The sequence below is a fragment of the Vicugna pacos genome, chromosome 34 (assembly GCF_048564905.1).
Source record: "Vicugna pacos chromosome 34, VicPac4, whole genome shotgun sequence".
Taxonomy (NCBI): domain Eukaryota; kingdom Metazoa; phylum Chordata; class Mammalia; order Artiodactyla; family Camelidae; genus Vicugna; species Vicugna pacos.
Window position 1 is genome coordinate 17,486,699 of NC_133020.1, and position 27,589 is coordinate 17,514,287.

The 27,589-nt window shown below is 45.3% G+C and overlaps 1 protein-coding gene across 3 annotated transcripts in view; it reads left to right on the plus strand.

The window, feature by feature from the left end:
• The first annotated feature begins 5,544 nt into the window (after positions 1-5,544).
• Positions 5,545-27,589, plus strand: part of LPCAT3 (lysophosphatidylcholine acyltransferase 3) — a 29,330-nt gene continuing 7,285 nt past the window's right edge. For all 3 annotated transcript variants that reach the window (XM_072954784.1, XM_006210886.4, XM_072954783.1), the window contains exon 1: positions 5,545-5,800. In XM_072954784.1, the coding sequence (XP_072810885.1) occupies positions 5,650-5,800 (151 nt within the window). In that variant the 5' untranslated portion in view covers positions 5,545-5,649. The remainder of the gene's footprint in view (positions 5,801-27,589) is intronic.

A 27,589-nucleotide genomic window follows, 5' to 3' on the forward strand; every position in this document is an offset into this window, starting at 1 on the left:
ACTATCAACAGTACTCCTCCTTATTTTTATGAATATATTTATAATATCTTTGTTTTCTCTCTTATTCCCTTACCATGTAACATAATATATATTGACTTTCTATCACAGTACTTAAGTGTTTTTAATTTTACATCATAGTATTTAAGTCATGAGATATCCAGGAGAAGAGTAAAAGTCACTCCAGGACTTTCCTGCCTCTTCTGGGGAAGGGGTTAGTGCATTTTCAGTTGTACACAAGATGGTTGTATCACAATAGCCAGAATTTTGACCATGTGGTTGTCTTTATTTGGAGAATACATCTGGTTTAAGGAGATGAGTATGGGTGCCAAGTTGACATGGGGTAGACTTGTGATGGTTAATTTTACATGTCAATTGACTGAGCCATGGGGTGCCCAGATATTTGGTTAAACATTCTTCTGGGTGTATCTGTAAGAGTGTCTCTGGATGAGATAAGCATTTGAATATATAGACTGGGTAAAGCAAATTACCCTCCCCAATGTGAGTGGGCCTCACCCAGTCCTCGGAAGGCTTGAATACAACAGAAGACTAAGGAAGGGAGAATTTGCTCTCTGCCCGTCTTCGAGCTAGAACACTGGTCTCCTCCTGCTTGCAGACTCAAACTTGGACTGAAAATAACACCACCAGCTCTGCTGGTTCTCAGGCCTTCAGAATTGGACTGGAACTAGACGGCTGGCTCTCCTGGGTCTCCAGTTTGCCGACCGTGAGTCTCAGCCCCTATATTCACATTAGCCAACTCATATATATATATATATATATATATATATATATATATATATATATACACATACACTAGTTGACCCTTGAACAACGTGAGGGGTTAGGGGCACCAACCCTTTGTGCAGTTGAAATATCAGTGATTCTGCATCTGCTGATTCAACCAGCTGCGTGGACTGTGTCATACTACAGTATGTATTTAGTAAAAAAAAAAAAAAAAAATCTGCATATAAGTGGACCCACACAGTTCAAACTTCTGTTGTTCAGAGTCAACTGTGTGTGTGTGTATATATATATATATATATATATACACACACACACATACAGAATCCAGAGTAATACAGAGGCTTACTTACATTCTTTAAAGACATAAAACTGTTTTTTAAAAATTGATTATCTGAAAGTATTTTTTAAAGCAGACCATTAGAAAAATACTTTTAAAATTGAGAAGGCGACGTCTCATAAATGGCCAATTAGCTTGCCTCTTGTGCCTAAAATCCTGCTAAAATATAGTAAAGGGGGAGTGGGGGGTGGGGGAGGTAAAAGTCTATAGGAACAAAATGAGTGGAAGAAGAGATGCCAGCAGATGAAACACAGTTTTGGCAAATGGGAAGGAGATGGGGGAGCAGCGGTGATACAGCAGAGAGGAAGGGGCTGACAAGGAGCCAAAATGGGAGGACTAGCCTGAAAGCCTAGACTGCAAAAGTTGGACCGCAAGCCCCCTCCCCCCCAGCACAGCCAGGTAAGCGCCCACCCCCACCACCCTGCAAGCCCCCTCCCCCCCAGCACAGCCAGGTAAGCGCCCACCCCCACCACCAGCAGCAAGCCGAGAATCTGATGCTCCATTCTCTGAGAAAGTGGTTAGAGAAACTTGGGGCCCAAAGGCATCAGGCATTGCAAGAAACAGAGGAGAGACGGAGCTAAGAAACAGGCACATACCTTGCCAGCAGGAGACTGGCAGACTCCTCTCTTGGAGAGATGGAATCAACCTAAGGAGTAAACCCTCACATACTGACATTTAGAAGTTTGTCAACCCAGACGGGAGCCCCCAGCTCAGTCCCTTTCAGGGAAATGCACCAGTCAACGAGCCCTATCCACAACCCATACAGACAGTCAGCTCTGTAATGCTTTGTTTGTATATGAAAGGACAGTCAGCATCTTAAAAGAGACAAAACAAAGCAGAAATACAGAGGGAAAGGGGAAACTGCAGGGAATAAAATAAGAAGAAGAGATAGAAATAAACAAACCCCCCCTCCAAATCCTCAATTAATGTTCTCAGAAGGCTGGTAGAGCAGACTGCATCCATAAAACAAGAATGCTGGCAGGGTAAGGGGTTGGGGGGGGTGCTACCTCAACCTAAAGAAAGAGTTTTTGGAAATTTAAACTATGAGACAGTACCTGTAACTGTTAAGGAATAGTTGGTGGCCTTTGTGTGAAGTTTCATAAATGGTGAAAATGAACACCGGGTTCTAATGAGGTTGAAGACTGGTGGGTGTGTATCAGTCAGGGAAAGTTAAAGCAGTAAACTTAAATCTTGAGGTTTAATACTACAAAGCCTTATTTTTCACTCAAGCTAAGTGTTGAGCAAGATGCAGGTTGGGGGGCTTCCTCCACCTCATACCAAGCCACACAGATGGCATGGCCTCTGTCAGATTACTATGTCCAGGGAAGAGAAAAACTGGGGAGGGAGTCACACTGGCTCTACACTACACCTCCTTGGCCAGGAAATGCCACTTCATTTCTGCTTGGAGTCCATCGGCGGTAACTAGTCACGTGGTCCCAACCTTACTGCAAGGGAGTTGAGACGCTGTAAACCCACACAAGGATACTGCGTGAACTCTGACCAGATCCTTTCTCCACCAGAATGGAAGGGAGGGAAAGGAAAAAGAGGGCAGGAACTTCAGAGAAAGGGACGGAGTCTTCAGGTGGGAAGCCCTGCAGATAACAGAGGTCAAGGAGGCAGAGGAAAGGGAGAAGGAGACAGAGATACTGACATCGCTACAGAAGGAAAGAAAGGGCCAGGGAAAGCGGTACTGAGAGGAGAGGTTCACTAATGTGTTATTTCTATACAGACGCTTCCATTCTGTTTTATGATTATCTTTCCATGTCTCTCTTCCCCCAGATGCACAGCTCCCTGTGGGCAGGTCCTGTCTGTTACCCATCTTTGCCTCAAGGGATCAGCACAGAAGCTGACTTAGTAAGCCCTCCTGGAATGCCCTTAATTATAAAGTATGAGGCCATAAATCTTAATTTCCTCCCACTCACCAGTTCACAAGTGGGAAAACATGCTGGGCTAGAGCAGTAGGAAGAATGCAGGGAATGTACCTGGTCACACTCCTGCGGGGGAAGGCAAACAGGCACCTGTTAGGTCAACAGAGACACAGCCTCTTGCCATGGCCACCCTGCTCCTGGATATCAGAGGTGCCAGAAGGGGCAAATGTGTTACCTAATTGTATAAAACAAAAGGAAACTGACTTTCTCTATTTTTAAACAGAGTCCAGGTGACTGGATGCTTTTACAGATATATTTTACTTATTCAGCCAATCAGAGAATTTAAGGGTCTTAAATAACATCTAGCCAAACACTTCAACTAGACAAAACCTAGTAAAAGTGAAGGTGTGCCCACCTTACAACTCGTAACTCCCTTCCTGGTCACAGCCCTAGAAGGGCGTTTTCTACACTGAGAATCATGAACTAGTAAGCAGTGATAGCAAGTTAGTGGATCTGGATCAGCAATTTCTTAAATGAATTAGAATAGAAATGATCAGAAAACACACATAGTTCAGTAGTGTGGAGTGTGTGTATTTGGTGTGAGTGGTATATGTATTTGTTGCGTAGTGTATGAACATGTGTGTATTCAGGATAGCAATGTGTTTCCTACAGTAGATCCCAGTTAGTTAAAAAAAAAAAAGAAAGAAAGAAAAGGAAAACAGTTTGGAGTCACAGCCCTAGAGAAACTTTCACTGTTGCTTACAGGAGAATGCCCACAGCAGCAATGTTTGTAATAGAAAAAAATACATAAATAGGAAATGATCCAAGTATTCCTCAACATGACCATGGAAAATTGTGGTATAATCATACAGTACAATGTTACATCACAGTTAAAACAACTACATTAGAGCTACCTGTAAAAACATGAATACATCTCAGTAAAGATATTGAGCAAACAAGCTGCAAAATGAAACTTTCACTGTAATACCATAAATAGAAAGTTTAAAAGCATGCAAAACTATGTTTTAATTGTTTCTGGATATATACAGTGTGTAAAGTATAAAAATAGCCATGGGGTTGCTAAGTACCACAGTCAGCAAGGTGGCGACTTTGGGAAGGAGGGAAATGCCAGGAGGAAGGGATATACCAGGCTCCTCAGCTGTACATGTGATGTTCCTCAATCTGGGGTAAGTTATATTATTATTTTTGACTTTTCTGAATTTTTCTTAAATTTTGCTTCCCCAAAAGGGGTACAAAAGTGAAGTTTAACAGACTCGGAGTTTTTCGTTTTGTTTTGGTGGGGGGAGGTAATTAGGTTTATTTATCTATTTTTAACGCAGGTATTGGGGATTGAACTCAGGACCTCATGGATGCTAAGCAGGCACCCTACCACTGAACTTACTCTCCCACCCAGACTTAGGTTTTAATTGTCTCTGCCACTTACTGGGAAAGGAACTTAGTGAATTCCTCAATTTCTCAAAGCCTCTGTGTCAGTAAGAGAAAATAATAGTATTGTTTTTATAATCAATTAACTGAAATAATATGGATATAAGTGCTGTATAAAGTGCGAAGTGCTATACAAGTATAAATTATAATTGTACAAAAATGCTCCATAAATTGCAGTTATTACTGGAAACTTAGTGGTCCTTTATTTACATACTCTCATGGAACCTTGTTCCTTTCTTTCAGAGCACTTCCCTTCGCTTGCAATTACACCTTCATTAACGCTTTATATGACTATGCATCACCCCACTCCATTGCTATGGGCTCCGAGTCCAGCACAGGCCCTGGCAAGTGCTACGTGCTCAACACATCTTTGTTAGTGTAACCAGAACGGTTACCTGTAGGAAGTAAGAATGGAAAGCAAGGTGGGAAGAAAGGACTTTTATTTTGTCTTCAATTTCTAATCCTCTTTGTACTTTCACCTTGAACCTGTATTACTTAGTGACAAACTAGTTTAATTTTTTATGAAAACAGTAAGAATTAAAGCGGCGTATCTTCACTTCATTGCCTCTCAGGGGAAGGTAACGTTTTCATGTAGGACGATGCATGAAATAAAAGGGGCAGGCAAAAAGGGCTGGAGGCGCTGGGCGCTGGACTCTCCCCACCCTTTGGGAGGAAGGCGGCGTGTCTAACGGTTTAAGAACTGCCAGAGGCGCCGTTGGGGAGCGCCCGCGAGGCCGCACTGGAATTCCCGCCCTCCGGTTACATGCCCCAGTAACCCCGGCCCGCCGGCGACCGAGAGTAACCTCGGGTCGGGCGGCCGCCCCCCCGCCCCGACTCTCGCCTGCTCCGTCTCAGCCAATGGGGAGGCAGCGCACCAGCCGGCCGGACACTCCTCCCCTGAGCTGTTAGAACTGAGTTGTACAGTCACCTCGCCGCCGGCTGCGGACTTTTCCAATCGCAGGTCTAGTTCCCGACTCCAGGCCCCGCCCCCGGCCTGCCCCGCACTCACTCTCGGCCCCAGTCACCTTTGCTTTACAAACGTTCAGCCCCGCCCCCTGCCTACCTTGCTGCTTGAGGCCCCGCCCCCTGACCCAGCCGACCAATGATCGGCTGGGCCTGGAGCCGCTGGGCGGGCCCGCAGCCAATGCGCACGCCGTGGGCGGGCTCCGGGCCGGAATTGGGGGTGAAGCTCCAGCGTTGTGCCCACATTCGGGGCGCGCGGAGCTCAGGGGTCCCTGGGGGGCGCCCGCAGCTAAGATGGCGTCCGCAGCCGAGGGGGACGTGGGAGCCGAGGCGGAGCTGGCAGGGGTGCTGCGGTGGGGCTTCTCGGAGCTGAGCCTTAACAAGTTGGCGACATCCCTAGGCGCGTCAGAACAGGCGCTGCGGCTCATCATCTCCATCTTTCTAGGTAAGGACCCCCTGCGGAGTCCCGGGGGACGGGGACGTGACCTCCCCTCTTCGCGGGGCCACCGGAGGGCTTTGCGGGGTGTGGACCAGAATCCGAGAACACACCAGCCAGCTGTCGAGAGGAGGGGCCAGTCTAGTCTCGGGTCTGGGGGCGCTTGTGCCCTCTGAACCTCTTAACCTCTTCACCTTTCTCTTTGACCCCTGCTGTACCCTTCGGGCCCCTCATTCGGCGCCACCGCCCTCTCATCTTGCCTTGCTGTACCCTGTGTCCCCACGACCTGTCCTTATTTGTCTCTCTCTTGAGTTCTACTCTCTGTCCATGTGTACTGCTGTCTGTTAATATCAGCCCTCAGACACGCGCGCTTCTTATTGGCAGGCACAGGCCCCCTAACTTAGATATTTCAGTCCTGTGGGCTCCCTCAGCCCCCATACTCCATTCTAATTCTGAGTCTCTGTTTTGTGCATCGTCTGCTTATATTACACCTTGATCTCTGTCCCATTTCTAATATTTTCTTCTTGTACCATATTGCTTTTTTTCCCTTAACCACCTGTCATTTATCCTGGAATATCGTTTTAATACTGGGCTTGGGAAACAGAACTTGGAACTCCTTAAAAGCGATCCATGCTACCCCAAGCGTCTATTACTCACATAGTTCAAAGGATGTGGTGTAACTGAATTTATGTCATAACAACAGACTGTATTATAACTGGTTTATGGGCTTTTTTTTGTTTTTACTGCATCCTTCCTCCGTGGGTTTTTTAAAATTAATTATTTTTTAAATTTTTTAACCAGTCATTTTTTGGGGGGGAGGGAGGTAATTAGGTTTTTATTTAATTAATTTATTTTAATGGAGGGACTGGGGATTGAACCCAGGACCTCATGTATGCTAAGCCCTTGCTCTATCACTGAGCTATACCCTCCCCCTTTCCTCCATGGTTTTTAATACACGGAAGCATCATGGCACAATGAAGAAAAAAAAGTGTGGACTTGGAACATGAGCAAATCAGACCCAGCCCTGCTGCTGCCTACAAACTGTGAGACCCTGGATGAACCAGTTAAGCTCTCTGGGCCTCAATTTTCTTGTTTATGAAATGAAAACAGTAATGCCCACCTGATAGGACTGCTGTAAAGTCTTAAAGGAATTCAAAGGTCAAGAGCTGATATATAAATATTTGAGTAGGTGGAAGGTTTTATGAAGGTTATGGGACTTCTAGCTAGGAAATTAGGGGTGCGGAAGAATTAAGCCAACAGGGTGGGACGGGGCAGGGAGCGCTGCCATTAGCAGATCTGAACCACAGGAAATTTAAGATAAAGTTGGGCAGATGTGGAAAGCCTTAAATGCCAAAAAGAAAATCTGGAATTTATCCAGCAGTCAGTAGAGACACTGACATGTAATATCACCTAAGGGTGTTTACCAGATCTAGATAATGAGAGAGACATGAATTCATATTTAAACAGCCTTGGATAATATTGTCATTTACAGTGCTACACATCAAACCAAGATAATCTTCCTTTTTCCAGATACAGGTCACCTTTTCCCTCCCTTGTAAAATTGTAAAATTTTAGAGGAGGATGGGACCTTAGATTGTGTGACTTGCTTAGTGTCACCTAGAGCTAACCCACATTTATCAGTCCTTCAATCTAGAGTTCTTTGCATCACACCAACTTTGAACTTCCTACTTCCTCACCCTTGTTACTGACCCAGTTAGGTTATTTGTTGGAACTGCAATTGGCAGTTCAGAGTGTTTACATTTCGTTCATTAGAAAGCTCGCTGTTGATTTCTCAGATATAAATTGAGAATGTAACACAAGTAGTAACAGCTTATAAAGAGCAACCTGTTAAGTGGAGCTAGGGCTGGAATTAGGACTGGGAGCCTGTCTTTTTAGTGCTGACATAATCAAATCCAGCCTGTGTGCTCCTGGTGGACTACTGCGCTGTTTCTACGGGGCATACAGTTGTCTAGGAAACTGTTTTCTCCATATCCTACCCCTCTGCCCTCATCCTCTCATTACCACCAATCATCACAGTCGTAAACATGGGTGTAATGAATGCATCTACTACACTTCTGAGCCCCCTTGCCCCTTCTACCATTCCCCGTGTCCTCCCTAACTCACACGTGCCGTTGCCTTCAGTGACTCATATCTCTTTTTTAGATCGACTTGGGGTTCATGTTGCCTCCAGTCAGGCATAGGTCTTCCACGTGGATATATCGGGTTGTATTTGATAGATTTAGGTTAAATATATGCATACAAACATAAATTGATATGCTTGACAAGAGCATGGAAGGAAGGGTGCTTGTAAATATATTTCTCTTACAAAGGTATTAACACTTCTGTGTGTTGTAACCTAGAAACTGGTAGCCTTTAGGCAGTGGAGTTTCTGGTTCCTGGACCACTCTCTTGGGGACCTTAAAGTCCTTGCTCGAAGTACCAAGAAGTCCAAAATGATTTCTGACTCACTTTCTACGAATGGGATTAATTGGGGTTAAAGCAGATACCCTGAGGGAAGAGTGAGGAATATCAGACATTCGTATCTCAAAGGGATAATCTCATTACTGTTTTAGTTAGATAGTCTCATTACTATTTCCTTAGCATCTTGCTTTCCTTGAGTTCTGCATGCTGACCTTGGGGTGGGCTCCCCAGCATCAGCCTTCAAACCTTTTTAACTAGGGACCCATGGTAAGAAATGGGTTTTACATCATGGCCCGGTATACACATAGATGTATAATGGATTTGAAAGTGTTAGGAACTTGACTACAGGCAGTGTGTTTAGTTATTTTCCATTTTATTTGTTAGTATTATTTACAACCCTCTAAATTGATTTCATGTTCCATTAATGAGTTACGACAAGTAGTTTGAAAAATCCTGAGTTAGAGGCTGTAATTTTTAGTATTCAGTACTTCAAGGAAAGGGTAAGCGTATGAGGACTGCTGCATTGGAGTATTTTGAAGAGGCAGAGGACTCTGGTCAAGGTGTTTGTGTACAGTTGCCAGGGGTTTGTGGAAGATAAATTTTGCTGTGAGCTCTGGTGCTGGCAGGCGCTACTGGAAAGCCTCTCCCCTGCAACAACTTGCATCTCGTTGCTCCCTAGCATAACTGGTAACGTGAATTGTTCCAAATAAATGCAATGAAATGTACCTACTGTAGGTGAGGCACTGTGCTTGACCCTGGAAGCGCAGAGGCCATGGTGCGGTATGAGTAATGGGGCCAGGCACTCAAAAGTATTACGTACAGTCTGTTAGTGGGCAGGGGATGGTGAGCTAAGGACCCTCATAACCACAATAACAGGCAGAAATCTAAGTGTCATTAGAAAGTTCCAAAGCTTTATGAGGTTTAAAGATTGGACCTTTAATGAACCCTGAAAGCCGAATAAGCTTTCTGCAGACAGAGGCGGTGAGACAGGAGTAGCATGAGCAGAGGCGCCGCGGTGGGACATGTGGTGACACGCTCCAGGAACAGGAAGTGGTCCGCTTGGAGTTCATGTTGCTGCAGGTAGACAGAAAGACTGGAAACGTGCATTGTGGTGCCTTGAAAGCCAAGGCAAAGAATGTGTGCTTAGCTCAGTAGCTGATAGGGAAGTTGCAGGGACTGGCACTGGCCTGGGAGATAACACAGCAGCGCAGGGTGATTAGACAGAGACACAGTCGGGAGGGAGGGAAACTAACCAGCGGAACTATGATCTGCATCATGACTTGGGGGCAAGGTGGCGGCCCTGAGAGAGGCATAGGGATCCCACGCGAGACACTTTTGAAATTCCGTGGACACTTTCAGCTGCACAGCAGCTGGGCACCTCCCTCTCACTCTCTCCCCTCACCCCCGTCTCCAAGTCCTATCAGTACCACCTCCAAATTGTGCCTCCAATACATCCATCACTTCTCCATCACCGCAGCCACTTGCCATCTGTCACCAGAACCGCCCAAGTGGCCTCCACACAGTGTCTGATTTCCTCCTGCCCCTCCAGTCTGTTCTCCAAGAGCAGCCCGGGTGGTCCACCCTGTGTGGCTCCTGCTCAGACACCTCAGGGGCTTCCATCCACCGCTGGGGAACCCTTGCCTGCTGCTCCAGCCTCGTTTCAAGCAAGCTTCCAGCCTTGTAGCCACATAGCCTTCTCTCAGTTCCTCAAAAGAGGCAGCAAGCCCTTTCCTGCCTCGAGCCTTTGTACCTACTGGCCCCACTGCCGAGATCTGTCTTCACTCATTCCCCACCTGGCAGATCCCTTTCCATTTTCAGGTCTCGGTTCAAATTGTCACTGCCTCCGGGAGTTCTTTCCTGACTCTCATTTGAAATTATGTCCCCTGTTTTACTTTCTCAAACTGACTGAAGTTTCCTTCCAAGTTCGTATGCCAACATGTAACTATGTATTTGTAGATGGGGGCAGAAATCATTAAGTTTTGTCCACCACAGTATACCCAGAGTTTAACACAGTACCTAGCTTATGGAAAAGGTCCTGTAAATATTTGTTAAGTAAGCAAAAGTATGAATGAATGACTTGGCAACTGATCACATGGAGGATAAAGAATGGCTTTAAAGAAAAAATTCAGTCCTGCTGCCTGGGTTGCTGGAAAGATGACTGTATCTTTCAGAAATGCCGAGAGGTCAAAAGGATGGTCAGATGTTTGGTGCCAGGCGATGATCTAGTTTTGGACTTGCTTTAGGTTCCAAGGGCATGTCCAGGTGTCCTGAGAGTTGTGAAGCCTAGTCTTGAGCTCAGGAGAGAAGTTGGACTAATAACAGTTTTAGGAGTCAATTTTGGCATCATAATTGAGTGAGGAGGGGGATGAAATGCCATGGAGAAGCTAACACAGAGAATACGGTGATGCTGCTTCCCCTTGCTGATAATGACAGTAGCTGACATTTATTGAGTGCTCAACAATACCCCACCCAAGCCTGCCAACTACCCCTAAGATATTTACGGTACTGTTATCATCGCCCCTGTACTGATAGGAAACTGGAGCCTCCACTAATAATAACCTACCTAAGGTCACACCCATTCCTACCCAACTCTTGAGTTCCTGCTCTTTACCACACTGGCATTGGGAGGAGCGTGCGGGGGTGGAAGAGAGAAATGCCCTTGGTATCCTTTGCTCTTTTCATTCTCCATGATTAAGCCAAGATGAAATCAGCACATGAGATACCGCTCAGCGTCCAAAGCTGTTGCCGGCCAAGTGGAACAGATGGCCATCCTGCCTCGTGTGAGCGTTCTCTTCTACTCTTGGCCACGACTGTGGCTTGGCTGTTAGACTCATAAAAAATTGCACTTGGGGATGAGGATCCATTCCTCAGAGGTTCAGAATTAGCTTCACTGAGGTTAGCAACCTTTAAAATCAAAAGGAGGACTTGCAGTTAGGTTCCCTTTGGACCAAAGGCAGGTCTGGCCCTTCAGAACTAAATCCATCATTCACCACACAAAGCTTTCTTCAGGTAGCAATGTAAAGAGACCAGTGCTAAGCTCGATGGGGATTAAGCAGTATTAACTAAACAAAGGGGACTTCTGACCACGCAAAGCAGGGTCCAAAAATCCTATGACTATAAAACAAGTGGGTTGTCCTAAATGACTTTCAAGGCCTCCTCCGATCCTAAAAGACTAGGTTTAAAGTCTACATTTTAGACTTTATCTTTATTCTAATTCATAGAATTCATAGACAGGTTTCATCATAACCTGAAGATTCTAGTTTGGGGATTTCTTTTAACTATATTTTTCCAACTACTTTTTATCTGCACTCCCAATATCTTACATTGCACAAAACTTCACGTTCTGAATGCCGGCATCACTTAAATATCAAATAGAAGCATTTCTTTGCAGAGGCATGTGTAAATGAGGGCCCATGAGATCATATACACAAGCTAATTTAACAAAAACCATTACGCAGCCACTGACATTGTCTGTCTGGGCACCCACTGGAGGTGTTCCGTCCAGCAGCCTTTTAAAAATGGGATGTGGTCTTCCAAAAGGAAATGGCATATCTGCTGGACCTTAAAGGGCATGGAGGAGTCTAGGCAGGTGGAGAGGAAAAGGGGAGCGTTCCAGCGGCAAAGAATAATGAGCATGTATGTGGAGGTCAGGAAAAGCAAGAACAATCTGGCCACAACAGTAGAGGCTCCATGAAGAAAAAGCAGAGAAGAACCTGACAGAACTGGGGCGGGTGGGGTGTGGCGGAGTAAGCTGGTAGGTTGCGTGTTACTTCTAGGGACCTGCAGGCCTGGGTAAGTCTCTACAATTAATGACAATTAAATATGTACTAGCTCTTTCACCATAGACCAATTACTAAATTTCAGCCGTCCTTCCCCTCGTGTTCCCAAGGGCCAATTTTACTGAAGTATTGAGGTTGAGTTAAGCAGTGTATCGTAATAAATAATTTTTAAGTTATATTTAATTCACAACAAGCCAAAGTATTTCGAAACAGAATGCAAAAGTTACCTGAATTTTTTTTTTAAATAATACAGCCATCAAAGAACTTTCCTATTAATGAGAAAGTGCCTCGCCAGGGCCCCGTCCAGGTGTGTCCCCTCCGATCTGCTCTGGAAATGCCCGAGGAGCCTTGCTCCCTGCAAAGCTGGGAGCTCTAACTGAAATGAGCTGTGTAGAACGGTTGGCCAAGCCTGATGCAGGGTAGTTGTAAATAATTGTTCCCTCCCTTCCTTCAGTAGATATCCATCTCCTCCCCCTGCAGGGAGACTCCAGGTGTGGTCTGGACCAGCAGCATCAGCATCTCCTGGGAGCTTGTTACAAGTGCAGATTCTCAGGTCCACCCCAGACCAGCTGAAGGAGACCCTCTGAGGAGGGGGCCCAGCGATCTGTATTTTAACAAGCCCGCAGATTGTACCAATTAGCCTGGCGTTTGAGATTCACAGGTTTCGTGTGTGGCTTCAAGTACCTGTTTTGCAATACGTGATGTCCCGAGAGTCCCTTACACTTGTCGAAGTGTCGTTGTATCCTCTGGTCTTTGGAGTACACAAAATGCTCTCAGATTCTTGATGGCTTAGTTTATCCCATTTGCTAACATCTCTTGTTGTTCTTCATATGTTATTATTGCTGAGTCATATGATGAATATCATGATAATGACAATATTATATCATCATCTTTGTTATTATAACTCATCATTACCTACACCATCTGTTGTGACTTGCAGCTTTAACAAAAATTAAAAGCCCTCGTTGCAGCTGCTGGGGGGAGCTGTTCCAAGCAAAGTGTCCTTCTCAAGCAGAGAGTTGTAAGGTAGGGGTCTGTGCATGTGTGCTGGACATTTTCCCAGCAGTTGCCAGGTCAAGGGCAAGGAGATTTAGGACCCACTTGGAGATCTCTTGGGGAAGCAACTACCGCTTCCTAGAGACTTTAAAGCCTCTCTACAGTTTGTGTAGCCCAAAAGATGTTGTCCGCATCTGTATTTCTCCCTATTTTCAAAACGAGAAGGGGCAAGGGGGCGAGTAAGACACTAAAAATAAGGTTAAGTAATTTCTGGATAAAAATTTCCTTTTGGCTTTGAAATGGACTGATTTTTAAATCTAAGTTCTTCCTATTCAAGCAGTGGCTCTGAAGATAAGTGAGATTCATGAAACTCTGGACACCTTGAATGAAGGCTTCTACCTGAGAACCATGTTTACCATAGTTGTTAGTAATAGAGGCTTCTGATGGAAATGTCACTGCATTTGAATTATAGGGACAGTTTGTCAGAAAGCAGGTAGAAGTTCAGGCCAGAATGATCAGACCCAGGTTCTGTTCTTGACTCACATGAAGTCATCGAGTAGACTGTTTCAATGCCACCACGCTAACCGCAGGCTAGTACCAAATATTCGTGTTGCTAAGGTATTTACATAAGAAAAGCATAGTTGGTCATACCTGTTACATAAGATTATAGATGGTGAGATAGTAATTTTGCAGGCAATTTGAGAAAAATTAAAGGACTCGTGCACACATTGTATGCACATCTGAGGAGGACATGAGATCCTAGGGGGTTAAGGCTCTGATCGCTGTATATTTGTATATGCTCTAATGAGATGTGGCATCCATGCAGACGTGTTGAATGGCTTATAGCTCTTGAGGTTTCCAGTTTCTGCTGTGATAGCAATTCTAAACTCAGATGGACTTGGACACCACTCCAGATTACTGTCCATAAATATACAACTAAAGTTCACAAGCCAGCAAGCAGAGGCCAAACTGGAACTGTGCCCTTTAAGGCCCCTATGGGTGGTGTATACCTCAGACAAAAGTGGGCAAGACTGATTACAGTTGGACTACAATATGCAAGGCCCTGACTAAAAACATTGAACCATAAGGGCTACTAGAAATCCCCATTCCTTAGTTAAAGGATAATGTGACTCCACTTTTTAATTCTGCTTTAGTTCTTCTGAAAGAGTAGGAAACAAAAGCAAAAACATGGGAACTCCTATATAGCGTGCATTTACATTATTTATACCGAGAGCCAAACAGAGTAATTATGGGAACCCAGTCATCGTCTCATAATTTTTAATATTTTTGAAAAGTCTTCCCAAACTTTCAAGGAATATTGAGATGCTGATATAGACAGATCATTTCCAGCATGAATGGTTAGGGATAATGTGAACTTCATCAAAATTAAAAACTTCTGTGCATCAAAGGATACTATAAAGAAAGTGGAAAGAAAGAAAATATTTGTAAATCATATGTCTGGTAAGGGTCTAGTATCCAGAATATATCAAGAATTCTTGTAACTCAATGATAAAAAAATAATAATAACCCAGTTTTTTAAAATGGGCAAGGGATAATGAATAGACATTTGTCTAAAGGAGATACACAAATGGCCAATAAGCACATGGAAGGATGCTCAACATCATTAGTCATTAGGGAAATGCAAATCAAGACCATAATGCCATACCACTTCACCCCCACTGGGATGGCTTTAGTCCAAAAAAAAAAAAAAAAGGAACACATGTTGGTGTAGATGTGGAGAAACTGGAGCCCTCATGCATTGCTGGTAGGAATGTCAAATGATGCAGCCGCCGTGGAAAAACAACTTGGCAGTTTCTCAGAGTTAAACAGTGACAGTGTGACCCAGCAATTCCACTCCAAATTGTAGACTCAGAAGAATGGAACGCTTACGTTCACACAAAAGCTTGTACACAGATGTTGATAGCATTATTATAATAGCCAAAAAGTGGACACAACCCGGTTGTCTGCCAACTGATAAATGGACAAACAAAAGGTTATAATCATATGATGGAATATTCAGCCGTCAAAAGGAATGAAGTACTGATGCTTCCTACAACATGGATGAGCTTTGAAAACATGGTGCTAAGTAAAAGAAGCCCAACACAAACAGCCCCACATGGTATGATTCCATTCGTATGAATTGCCCAGAATAAGCAGATCCATAGAGACAGAAAGTAAGTGGGTGTTTGCCAGGGAATGAGAGGAGGGTGGAATCGGGAGTGACTGCTGAGAGGTGCGGGGTTTCTTGTTAGGGTAATGGAAGTATTCCGGCATTAGACACTGAGGATAGTTGTACGGCATTGTGAATATACTAAAAAACCACTGAATGGCACACTTAAAGAGTAAAGAGTTACTGTGTATGATCGCAAAGGTAGAGAAAGAAAACCCAACAAATAATTACACCCATTCTGATTCATTAGGACAATTAGGCGGTGTGAAGCCGTTGTCTTTCCTCCTGTTAGCATCTCAGCTGGCCAAGAGAGTTTATTGTTTCCCTGGCTGAAATACTTGCTGAGAAAAAGAAGTCTCACCTACCCTTGTTTGTATTTACAAAGCCTAGATCTGGCAACTCTAACACAAGAGAGAAATTATCGTAGGTGTTTGTGAGGGTTGGAGAAAGAGCAGCTAATTAGCCACTTGGCGGCGTGACTGGGCACCCTTACTCCAGATTAAGTCACAACAGGAGTGAAGAACCACCTTTCTATCTAAAACCAGGGCCATAAATTAAAAGGCAGGGGGAAAAGCCTAGGTTACTAGTTAGACGTCTTTGAGAGAGAACCGTAAAGTGTGAAATCCAAAAGGAAGAGGGCTTCCACGACACGCGTCAGCAGCCTCACTCCACACCCTGGACTAGGGGTGACAGTGTGTCCCGGAGTCCAGACCGACCAACGGGCTTACTGCCCCTTCTCTTCAAAATTTGCTTCCCAGCGCTGACATCCCTCCCAGCAGCAATCCTGTCCTTAGACTCACCCCTCCCAGGCCTGAGGCAGCTGCTGAGAGCCAGGAGCCCGCTGCTGCCAAACACCTTCACCCCAAACCCCCACCAGAACTTCTTTTGGGAATATGCCTGTTATTTGGAAGATCTTGGATGAAGAATTCTGGGCATAGCAGAATTTTCTGGCCTATGCCAATTTTGTTTTGGTGGTTGATTTGTTTTTTTAATAGTCCAGGATTTGTGCAACCTGAAGCTTCTATAATCTTGGTGACCTTCTTTAAGAAAAAGAATTCAGAAATATCTTACCAGTGTTGCAGAAATACACAAACACGTGAACACGTTGCTAGCTCTCACCTCCACCCCACCCCGCTTCCTGAGGCCTCAAACCAAAGCCTGATTAGCTTCCTGGCAAAGCGGCTGCTTCCTGGGAGTGCAACTCGGTACAACTCAGACCTTTGTTTTTGAAACTTGCTATGAGCTCAATTTAGTTAAATCGGATTGAGGTGGGCAGAGGTCAAAATTTCCCACCCCTAGGTTAGAGGCTTGAGCCTGAGATTTTATATCTGAAAGCCAATTCAAAGAATACTCAAATTTTAAGAAGTTAGGTATAGATATGCTTATATAAAACATTTGCCCATATATAAATATTTTTAAGTGGCCTCAAGGGAGTACATGTATGATGCTTTTAAAGATATTTTCTCTTTTAATCTGCACGATGGCTAGTATTTTCCCTGTCGACTGAAAGAAAAATGCTCAACCTAAAAGCTGCGAGCTAGGTTTTATTTGAAGACCTTACTGAACTATAGCCTGGGAGACAGCCTCTCCGGTAGCGCTGAGGAGCTGCTCCGAAGAGGTTAAGGAATGAGCCAGGATACATACAAATTTTCTGCCGGGAAAAAACATGACGTCTAACGTCAAAAGATAATCACGCAGAACAGACATCTCAAGTTAATGAACTGAGTGCTTTACTAAGGATGGGAAGACGCAGGAATCTGGGCTCATTGCGGCTGTTCCTCAGACACACATCTTAACCATCTAGGGCCAGTGTCAGAAGCACAGAATCCTCGCAGTTTCTCTGCATCCTCAGTTCCCCTCTGGGTGCGCTGTTGGTGGGCGGCTGAAGTAGCTGATGGCTCGATCCTTGTGGAATTGGAATGGGGGGCAACATTCTTTTCTTTACATCTCTATTTTGAAGATGGAGAAGGTGACCAGAGAATCTAAGTGATTGTTCAAGCGGCAGAGCTGAATTTCTGAACTAGGTTAGTCTTGATAAGTGAGTCCAGGGACATTCTAGCTAGAATCAGATCTTTTGGCTACAAGATGCCACCATGCAGTTTACTAACTTACAGAGAATTTCAATGTGATAAAATGCACTGAATGTAGGCAACAGGGGTGCCATTTATCTTTGCTAATAAAGGCGTTTTGGTGTCTTAAAGTGCCTGAAAGTCAGTCAGCACATCTGTTGTACCTGTTCCACTGAAAGGAAGACATGCTAACCAACAGCCTCTTTCAGCTTTAACGTTCTTTCAGCCTATACAGTTTTGTAGCATACTTTTTGGTGAAGAAAATGAAAGTAACAAAATAACTATGTGATCATTTGAACAACCTGCAGTACTAGGGAAAAATACTGTCATCCAGATGTTCACACACAAGGACGATGTTCCTAACGTCCCTTTTGCCATCTGATCAGGCTTGAACTACTCCATGCTGGCCTTTGACAGGTGACTGACTCATTCCTGGGTTCAAAATCCAGTGAGCACCTGTGTCTCCTTCCTGGGGTGTAACAAAGAGGGGACTGGTGGCTTCAGATTCAGCCTGCTGTTGCTTCATAACTTTTCCACTTTGACAGCAAGTCCCACCAGTTTGCCAGCATATGTGTCATTGGCACTAAGTTTAAGGCCTTTGCTTGTTAATCACTAAGAGCACTTGGCTTCCATGGAGCAATTAAAGACTTAGTTTTGGTGGGACTTCGGGGCAGTTCAGCCTTAGGTTGTTCGGTTGGGTTAAGTGACTAGAAAACTAGTATTTTTTTAACCTTCCTTTCTCATAAGTATTAGCCATTTACTAGTTTACACTTAAAATGTCCCCTCTGTTCTTCATTTATTCCCAGGACATTTTGATCACTTGTCCAAGTCTCCCTGAATCCTGTGCTAATCCTGTTGTCAAAATACTTGAGATACTCAGCTGGAGGCAACTTTCAGAAATGAACTGCCATACTCTTACTGCACAGTATGAGGGTAGGGGCGGGGCGTCCCCAAGAATTGATTAAGAAAGAAAGTGTGGGAGAGCACCTAAACTTAACGTTAAAATGAAGTTTTTTAATGTTTTTAGACAGGAAGAGAAGCAGACACAAACGTAGGTATGCGTGTGTCCATGAGCAGGTGCTTGAGTGTAGACTGTAACTGAGAAATCAGAGGGTAATACAGCTGCGTCTTTGAAAGCACACAGCTAGTTATCAGTGGTTCCCTCGTGGGTCGCTGCCAGGTGCCAAGGCACGTGGCAAGAATATTAGTGTGGAAATCAAGTGATGTGGATTCTCGTTTGAGCTGTGCTCTGTGAAGCTGAGGCGGGCCAGTTACCCTCTATGGGCTTTAGTTTTTATCTGTCTAATGAAGAGTTTGGAGGCAGTGTTTTCTAGGAGCTCTTCAGTTCGAAGAATCTGTATATCCTGTGAGCAACCGTTCGGCACATGACTTAGACTGAGCTCACAGGGTTGCCTGGGTGTGGAGGGTGGGCTGGCACCTTGCCCAGACTATTGACAGGGCTTAATCTAGTGGACAGAAACGGAGGACTGGTTCCGAACAAACTCCAAAGGTGAGCTTCATCCCCATGTGAGTGCCCATAACCCCCCAGCGCCCTTCCAGCTGGCAGGGTGGTCAGAACTAAGTGCAGAGCACTGAGTGTGTCATCAGTTACCCACCACTTTAAAGAAACAGCATCCAGGAGGGCTCCACTCTCCTTCCTGTTTCTGTTCGTCTTCTTTTTCCCCGTGTAGTTCCTCAGCACAAGGCATTTCCACTTTGGTGGAACAGTAGGAAAACAGTTGCATGCCTGAGCTTCCCAGTAGAAATAATAATGATAAAATTGTGATGTGAAAATATTTGACAAAAAAAATAAGCTACAAATAAGCCACATTCAAAAACAGTCCTGTTTTACATTTTAGTCTGCGGTTCTTGGGAAAATTGAACTGAAGTTTGACCCTGAGTGTGGCCTTCCTGTTGCCCAAAGCAAAATATCCATTATCCATGGTAATGTTTCATAGTCTAAAAAAATTTCAACCTCCAGAAGATCGAAGGATGAAACTGAGGTTTTTCCAACCATCTCTTTTCACTAAAAATTCCAGAGTCGCCATAATCTTGTCAGTAAACCATCCCAAAGAGCAGTGACAGACATAGCTCTTTTTTTTTTTTTTCCTCTGCCGCCATCACTTTATCTCCAGCTGTAAGCATGAACTTTGAGTTTGAGGTGCGTTTCAGTCACTTTACTCTAAGAAGCCCATTGACCATCTGCACCAGGTCTCGCAAGAGGTGAGAGTGAGTTCAGGGAGGTGGCCTGGGCTGTGGGTTTGTTACCACGATGCCGAAGGCCAAGAAGAAAGTGGGTAGACAGGGAATAGAGGTGATGAGTTAGGCCACAATTCTAGGAGATTGACGGCAAAAGGGGTAAGCAGACCTGAGCGGCCGAACGGGGAACAGGGGGGCAGGGTCCAGCAAGATGGGACTGAGTCTGCGCACGCTGGCAAGTGGAGCAGGGAATGGGCTGAGTGACTCCGTCGTGGGTTGGAATCCAGCTTCAGCAATTACTAGCAGTCAGCACAGGTTAGACAACTGCTTTGATTTGTTTGATATCATTGCATCCATGAAATGAAGACAATAAATTATTTACCTCACCTTGTTGCTCTGAGGACTCAGTGGGTAAATTTAGCATAACTCAGGACATGACCTGGTGAGTGTGTGATAAAGGAAAGGGTGGTTGCTGGTACTGATGGTGATAACGCGTGTTATTACTGAGAAGGAGAGAATAAGGAAGTGGCAAGAAAGATCATAGAGGAATTTCCCAAATAAGCCTGCTATGGCTAGAATTCAGGGGATTGGGACCAAAGGGGAGGCGGGGATGGACGTCTAGGGAGAAGGGAGGGACATCTTCCTCTGAGTCTGGAGAGAAGGATGGAAGCATGGACTTCAGGCAGAGCTTCCTAAGGTTTCTGTGGACCGCTCCCTGAAGGCCGTGACGATGAACAAATGTCTGCTCTCCAGGGCTCGGGACCCCCGCCTAAAGCAGCTCCAGGAGACAGCAACGCCGTTGAAGTCTCGGGTTGTATCTTTCAAATACAGGGCAACTTTGCATTCGATTTGGTAGAATCTCTTTGTCTGAACGCAGTTAAGTGACTTACCAGTGAAAGGACTTGAGAATTTTTCCTGCAGAACGGCTAAGAAGTGGGTGCGTCTTGCTGGCCTCCGGCCCCTGGGTCGCTCACACTTAGGGAGACACGTGAGTTGGCAGTGATGTTTCATATCAGAGCTCGGAGCTGCCCGCCCTGCTGCTGCATAAGCCCAACTTCTAAAGGAAGAGGCCTGTCCCATAGCTGAGGGACTGCCGCTTCTGTTTCCCATCACCTTTCCAAAGAGAATCCCCGCTGGGTGGTTGGTCCCCCTGCTCCACCCCCGGTCTCATTCTGCTCCTCCCACGTGATGGTCCTTCCCGAGCGAAGCCCCGTGTCACCCTTCCCACAAAGCACCTGAGGTGCTTTCCCTGAGCTTGCTCATCTGCCGTCCGGGTCCCTCTGTCAGCCTCCCTGCCTTGTCCTCCAGGCTCCAGAAAGAGCCAGGGCCCCCCTTCTCAGCTCATCCCCCTTCCGGGGGCACAGATGGGGTCCCTTCCTGCTGTCTGCCTTCTTCCATAAATGCCTAGGGAGAGAACGTTTCCATCTTAAAAATACTTCCCTTCACTCAGTGGCCACGCTCTCTGGCAAACGTCTTGAACTCGGGGCCTCCGTGTGCAGCCTTCATTTCCTCTTTATCCGCCCACTCCCTTCTCAGCTCGCCATGGCCCTGGTCCTGCACTGCTTCAGAGCTTCTGACTGTTTCATGGTGCACGTCTTCCTCGCCTCCTTAGGCTCCATAACCGCTAATGCTGTTAAACTCCTCCTCCTCCAGTGGTCGTCTTCCTTTCTCACCTGTGTACTCTCCTGATTCACCTCCTTGTTTTTGTTTTATCTCCAGTTCTTTTGCCTGCACTCCATTAAGTGCAGGCATTTTCCCAGACGGCCCTGGGCCTTCTTTTGTGGTCTCTCCCTGTGAACACTTACCCTTTTTTCCTGGCTCCAGCTGTCAGCAGCAGAGCCAGCTCTCTCCTCCAATCTGTGTGCCTCTGTCAGTGCCACCACCTTCTGACATGGAACCTTGAGGTCACTGGTCGTCACATAGGGGCACATGTACCTCAGGGGAACCCAGAGACTTTCCCGGGGGTACACAGGCGGGGGTGAGGGAATCCATTTCCAGATTTTCAGCTTCCATACGCATCCTTTTCTAAAACTGATACGCTTCTGACTATGTCTGCTCTGAGGGTTCTCCCACCGTCACCCTGCACCAGCCTTAAAGGGCAACGGCCTGGTGGGTGGTAAACATTTCACAGGAGCCACTAACGTAAAGCAAAGAGGAGCCCCTTATGTTATCCAGGGGATAGACGCGTGGCAAACCTCTGCCTTACGCCCATCTTAGAAGAATTCAGGAGCGAGATGGTTGTCAAGAGGGGGAGGTACTAGCACATTTATTTGAATTAAAAAACAAAGTTAGAACTCTTCTGACGGAGTGTAAGTCTGTCGAGCTGATTGGTTCGCCATTTTGATTACATGGCAGACATTTTCCATGGGTACTTAAAGTGCGTCTTCGATATACGTTTAAAAAACACACATCGTTTGCTGTTGTTTAAACTTACAAATGTTAAATAGCAACTCCCAGATGTGAGAGGGGATGTGTAGTTTTCAGAATTCCCTCAGGGGCTATTCCAGCAAAAAGTTTGAAGACCACTGCAGCAACTTAACCATCTTTAATTTGTCCTTCTCCGTCATCCCCCACAGCCAATCAATCCTATTGATGCGTTTTCCTAGTATATCCATTTCAGGCTCTGCCTGGTTGTCCAAACCTTCCCATCCCTTTTGTTACACTGTTCCTCCCCTCTTGCAGTAGCCGGGTCTCATTAAGTGACTGTCCGTGTTGTCTCCTACCTCTGTGTCTTTGGTACGGAACGCCCCTCCCTTGGAATGCCCTTTCCTCATTTCTTCTCTGTCCATGCCGACTGCTCTGTTCATCGCTGATCCCTCTCTTCTCTCTGCAGCATGGGCGAGTCCGTGCAGTTAGCATTTATAAAGCGGCATTGCTTGGTATTCTTTTCCGTCCGTCTAAACAGCTCCTCCGGAGTTGAAATGCCTCTCTCATGGCTCAACCCTTTTTGCCTAATGCATTGCTGACCACATAATGGATGCTCAATAAATATTTTATTGACTGCCTGGAATATAGAGTATGTGTTCATTCAGTCTTTTATTTTTTTTCTTCCATTCAACAGACACTTTTGAGACCTTTTTTGTACCAGGAACTGTATGAGGCACTATGGTACAGCAGGGGGAAAAACAGACAACAATCCTTGCCTTCAAAGACTGATAAATAAGTAGACTCTATAGTATGTGAAAGAGTCATAAGTACTGAAAAGAAAATAGAAAAATGAAGCAGGCGAGGAGGAGAGAACGTGTGTGTTGGCGGCAGATAGGGTGGGGTAGGTGTGTGCAGGTTTAGATAGGATGGTCAGAAAAGGTGACATTTTAGTAAAACCTTGAAGTGCTGCAGGGACTTGAGCTTATCTGTGAAAAGGCATTTCAGGCAAGGAAGCTATTAATGTGAAGGCTCTAAGATTGCACCTGCTGGACATTCCAGGAAGAGAGTCCGAGAGTAAGAGAGGGGTCAGAGAGAGGTTGGGGGGCGGGGAATAGATGGGTTCTGGTCGGTTCTGGTTGGACTTTGGCTTTTGCTGAGAGAGACTGAAGGCCTGGGGGGCAGATGGCTAGGAGGCAACTGTAACCACGCAGGCCAGAGATGGTGCTGACCGGGACCTGGGGGAGAAGTTCTCCACACACACATTCACACAAAGCCAGCGGGAGTTGGTTGAGCGGGTCTTATCTGAGAAATTCTGGTTAAAGTGGGTATCAGGGCTTCTGAATCTGATCTTCATTCCATGTGATGATCAGATGACTAAGGGATTTCCTTCCCATCTTCATTTTGAAAGAAGAGTCATAGCATATTTATTTTATGAGGATACTGTTTACGGCTTGCCAAGTGCTCTGTCTCTAAAATGCAACGTACCATTTAGTTAAGGCACCAGATAGCTGGAGGAAGAGGGAGTCTGGAGTTAAGGCAGAGCTCAGTTTGAATCTCTGTGGCACTGCTGTCACCTCAGGCTGGTTGATGAGTTAACCTTTTTGGTCCTCAGTTTCATCAGTAAAATGAGTATCTCGGTGAGGGTTCATATAGTAAGCCTGGTACGTATTAGATGCTCAGTAAATGTGAGCTGCTTCAGCTCTCCTTTAACAGAGAGGCGCCCAGCGATCTCATCCAGTCACACGGCTTTAAACACCATCTGTTTGCTGGTGTCTCCCAAACTTTCATCTCTCGCCCAGGCCTCTCCCCTCAACTTCACGCTCGTGTACCACGTGGAGTCAGTGTAAGTCCCAGACTGAACTGTGGGCACGCCTCCCTCCCTAAGCCTACCTGCCCCCACCGGCTTCCCCATTTCGGCAAACAGCAACTCACCCTCCTGCTCACTCAGGACAGAAGCCCTGCAACCTTCCCATCAACCCTGACCCCCTCCCGAGCCCCTCCCCTGCCCCTCACCCCAGTCAGTCAGCAAACCCTGTCCTGCCTTTCCGTTGGTAGAGGGGTGGTTGGAGCAGGTACTCCACGCAAGGGGACTGGCACAAGCCAAAGTCTAGAGATGAAAGACAGGAGACCTGTTTGAGCAAAAACTAGCACACCAGTTAGTTGAAGCAGGGAAACGGAGGCGCTACCTGAAAATGCAGTTGAGAAGACAGACCCTGAATCTTAGGCTTGGGAATTGGTGCTCTACTGAGTAGTCCGTTGAAGTCGTCGATGGCTGCAGAGCAGAAGCTGAAGGAAGAGCAGTCTGGTGGAGGACTGCTCGGAGTGAGGCTGCAGGCAGAGGTGAGGTCGGAGGTCATGGCAAGTGTTTAAGGGTGAGTGCTTGCAGGCCTTCACTGCCAGCGTAGCACAGAAAATGAAGGGGCGGTGTGATGGTATGAAGGAGTCCTCAACAGGATTTGGTGATTAGATACAGGGAACCAAGGAGAGGGAGGAGGCGAAGACAGCTTCCAGCCCTTGATTGGAGTTGTGTAACCCGGAGAACGGTAACACTATTAATAACAGAAGCAGCCAAGAGAAGGCCGATTTGGGGGGAAAGTCATGTTTTAGGTACACAGAGTTTGAGACAGAATAAGATGTCAAACTAAAAATGCCCAGCCAGGAAGCAGGAAATGTGGAACTGAAACTCAAGAAGTCGGGGCTAAAGACGTGGATTTGTCTTTGGCATAAAGATATTAAGTGACAGGAGAGTAGGTGGAGTCTCCAAAGAGGCAGTGTAGCAAGACTGCCTGGAGGTCAGAGACAAAGAGAGGTTGGTGCAATCTATTCAGATTATAGTCGCCACCCTCTATGAAGTCAAAGCTGAAAGCAAGCACAGAAAATGAGAGTAAATATTTAGGAACTTTTGTAGCAATTGGATAATGCCACATCATCCAATCCCAGTGACTTTGAATTTTACAAAAGTATTGGTCCACAACAGATGGGGAATTTTCAAAACTGGTCTCACCACTGACCGAGAAGTGCTGGTCAGAGGATAAAAGAGCCAAGAGGTCCATTCCTAGGTATTGAAAATGCATGTCCACACAAACAGTTATACAGGAATGTTCATAGCAGCCTTATTCTTGATACCTAAAAAATGGAAACAACCCAAAAGTCCATCAACTGACTACTGGATAAACGAATTATGGTCTATCCAAACAAAGGAATATTATCCAGCCATGAAAAATAATGAAGTACTGATACTGCTCCACCATAATGAACCTTGAAAATATTATGCTGAGTGACCCAAAAGGCCACATCTAGGATGACTCCATTCATATGCAATACCCAGAAGAGGCAAATCTGTAGAGACAGAAAGTGTCTTGGTGGTGACCAGGCCTGGAGAGTGACTGCTAACAAGGATGGGATTTCTTTTGCGGGGGAATGAAAACGTGCTGGAATTAGAGGATGGGGACGGTTGCACAATCGTGTAAATATACTGAAAACCACTGCATTCTTCACTTTGAATTGATAGTATGTGAATTACATCTCAATGGGGCAAAAAAAAAAAAACAGGGAAACTGTATATCTCAAAACCAACAAAAAAGAAGCTTTCCCCCCACAAAAGAAAAGAAAACACATTGGGGCAGTTGAGGAAAGCAGGGAGGAAGAAAAGGCTGTTGGATTGGAGCGTTTTAACCAGGAAGATTGAACCAAAGCATCATTTCGTGCCAGCGGTTCTCACAGTGAAGCCCGTGAACTCCTAGGGGTCCCTGAGAACCTTGAAGTTATTTTCAGAATAAAACTAAGATGTTATGTGCTTTGGTCACTGTGTTGACATTTGCATGGACAGTGCAAAATCAGCGGCGAGTAGAGCTGCTGGCCCCTTAGCACGAGCCAGGGCAGGGGCACCAGACTGAGCCAGCACACACACACAGAGTCAGAAAAGGGCAGGTCCACTTCAGAATGTCCTGGATGAGCATCAGTATTACTATTTTATTAACTTTCAATGCTGAGTACACGTATTTTTAACATTCTGTTTGAAGAAATGACACACGTGCCTCAAGCATCCTCTGTGTCCGAAGTGAGGGTGTCTGGGGCAAAGCGCCTACGCGCTGGCTGGAGCTGCACGTTGAATTGCGGCTCCTTTTTTCACGGAACAGAATGACTGACAGGCAAACTATGGTTACTTAGACTCGGGCATTTGGCAGATAGTTTCTTGAAAATGTACAAGGTGAGCCTGTCACTTCAAGGAAAGCAGTCGGTGCTCAATTTAGAGCTTTCAAGTGAAAAAGAATTTTGGAAAAACCTGTATCCGCTACCTTGAGCTTAACAACTTCCCTGTGTACAAAGACTTCCCTGCTGGAAATCAATGGTGACATTAAGGACTGTGATTTTTTGTTTATATATTCTAATGATGTGTCAATATTTGGAAGGTTTGCCTAACTCAGCGAATGCATGTGACCAATGCATGATGTTACGGAAGACTCACTCACAGCACACGATACCAATGACTTTTAACGTAACAGTGTGAAAAGCTCATTGGGGAAAAAAAAAAAGGGGGGGGAAGCTCATTGGTACAGTCTGGATTCCACATACACCTAACCTTCAAGAAACTACTTGCTGAGTTTGGGATATTATCAAAGAATATCCCAAGTTATCTGTGAAGGCTTTTAAGATTCTCTTTCCAACTGTATAATCTGTGTGAAGCCAGATTTTCTTCCTATAATTTAGCCAAAATAACATATTACAGCAGACTAAATGCAGAGGCAGATTTGAGAATCCAGCCATCTTCTATTTAGCCAAAGGGCGAGAAATGTGTAAAAATGTAAAACAGTGCCATTCTTTTCATTAAGTGGTTTTATTTTTATTTAAATGGTTTGTTTTGGAAAATATAGCTGTTTCCTTTCAAAGTTTGCTATTTACATTAACATGTAATAGGTTTATTTTTGTTTTAATGAATTCAAAATTTTAAAAATTTAATTTTCTTAATTTTATTTTCTTATACGGTAGATACTGATGGATAGTATCCACATAAACAAAAGTTGTTTGAGGTCCTCAGTTTTTAAGGGTGTAAAGTGGTGCTGAGACCAAAAAGTTTGAAAACTGCTGCTGAATGCGAAGGATGTTCCGTCGGTGTGGTGTAGGAGGCGGTTTTCTTTCGGTAAGACTGGTGTCAGTACCTGGCTAAGCCAGCACATAGCAGCTCTGCCTAGTTCCACCTTCTCCCTCACACCTGCCAAAACATGCTCTATTTTTTCATCAGGGTCACAGGGACACTGATCAAACAGGCTTGGATCATATTCCCGCAGAGCCCAGAAATAGCAATACTGGATGAGAGGCCAAGAAACTCAGCGGACTTTCATGAAAAGAGCCCATGTCTCCTTCTTCAAACGAAACTTGAGAACCTTTAGGATTAACGAGTAATCTTACAACCACTGCAGTGCAGAGAAAGTGCCACCAGCAGTCTAGCTTGTGATGGATCCAAGTTTCTAACTCAGGTGGCCCTCAGACCTGAGTAAACGTCCAGCGACAGACTTGTCAGCTTTATGTCTTGACCACCTGAACCCCTGAAGGGACCAAGTCCAGTCCGCTTTAAGGTCGCAGCATTGTGGGTGCCCTCCTGTCTGCTCTTGGAATGCTCCTGTTCTAATCGGGGATTCCCGCGTTTAGGGGTGCAGGTCAGGTCATCACCCTTCATCTGCTAATAAGGTTCCTAAAGACCCTCCTTCAAACAATCAAAAAGAAGAAATAATTACAGTACGGCGGCCAGAGAAGCTCTTAAAAACCTCCAGACCAGGTTTATACGCAAACCTCCGTC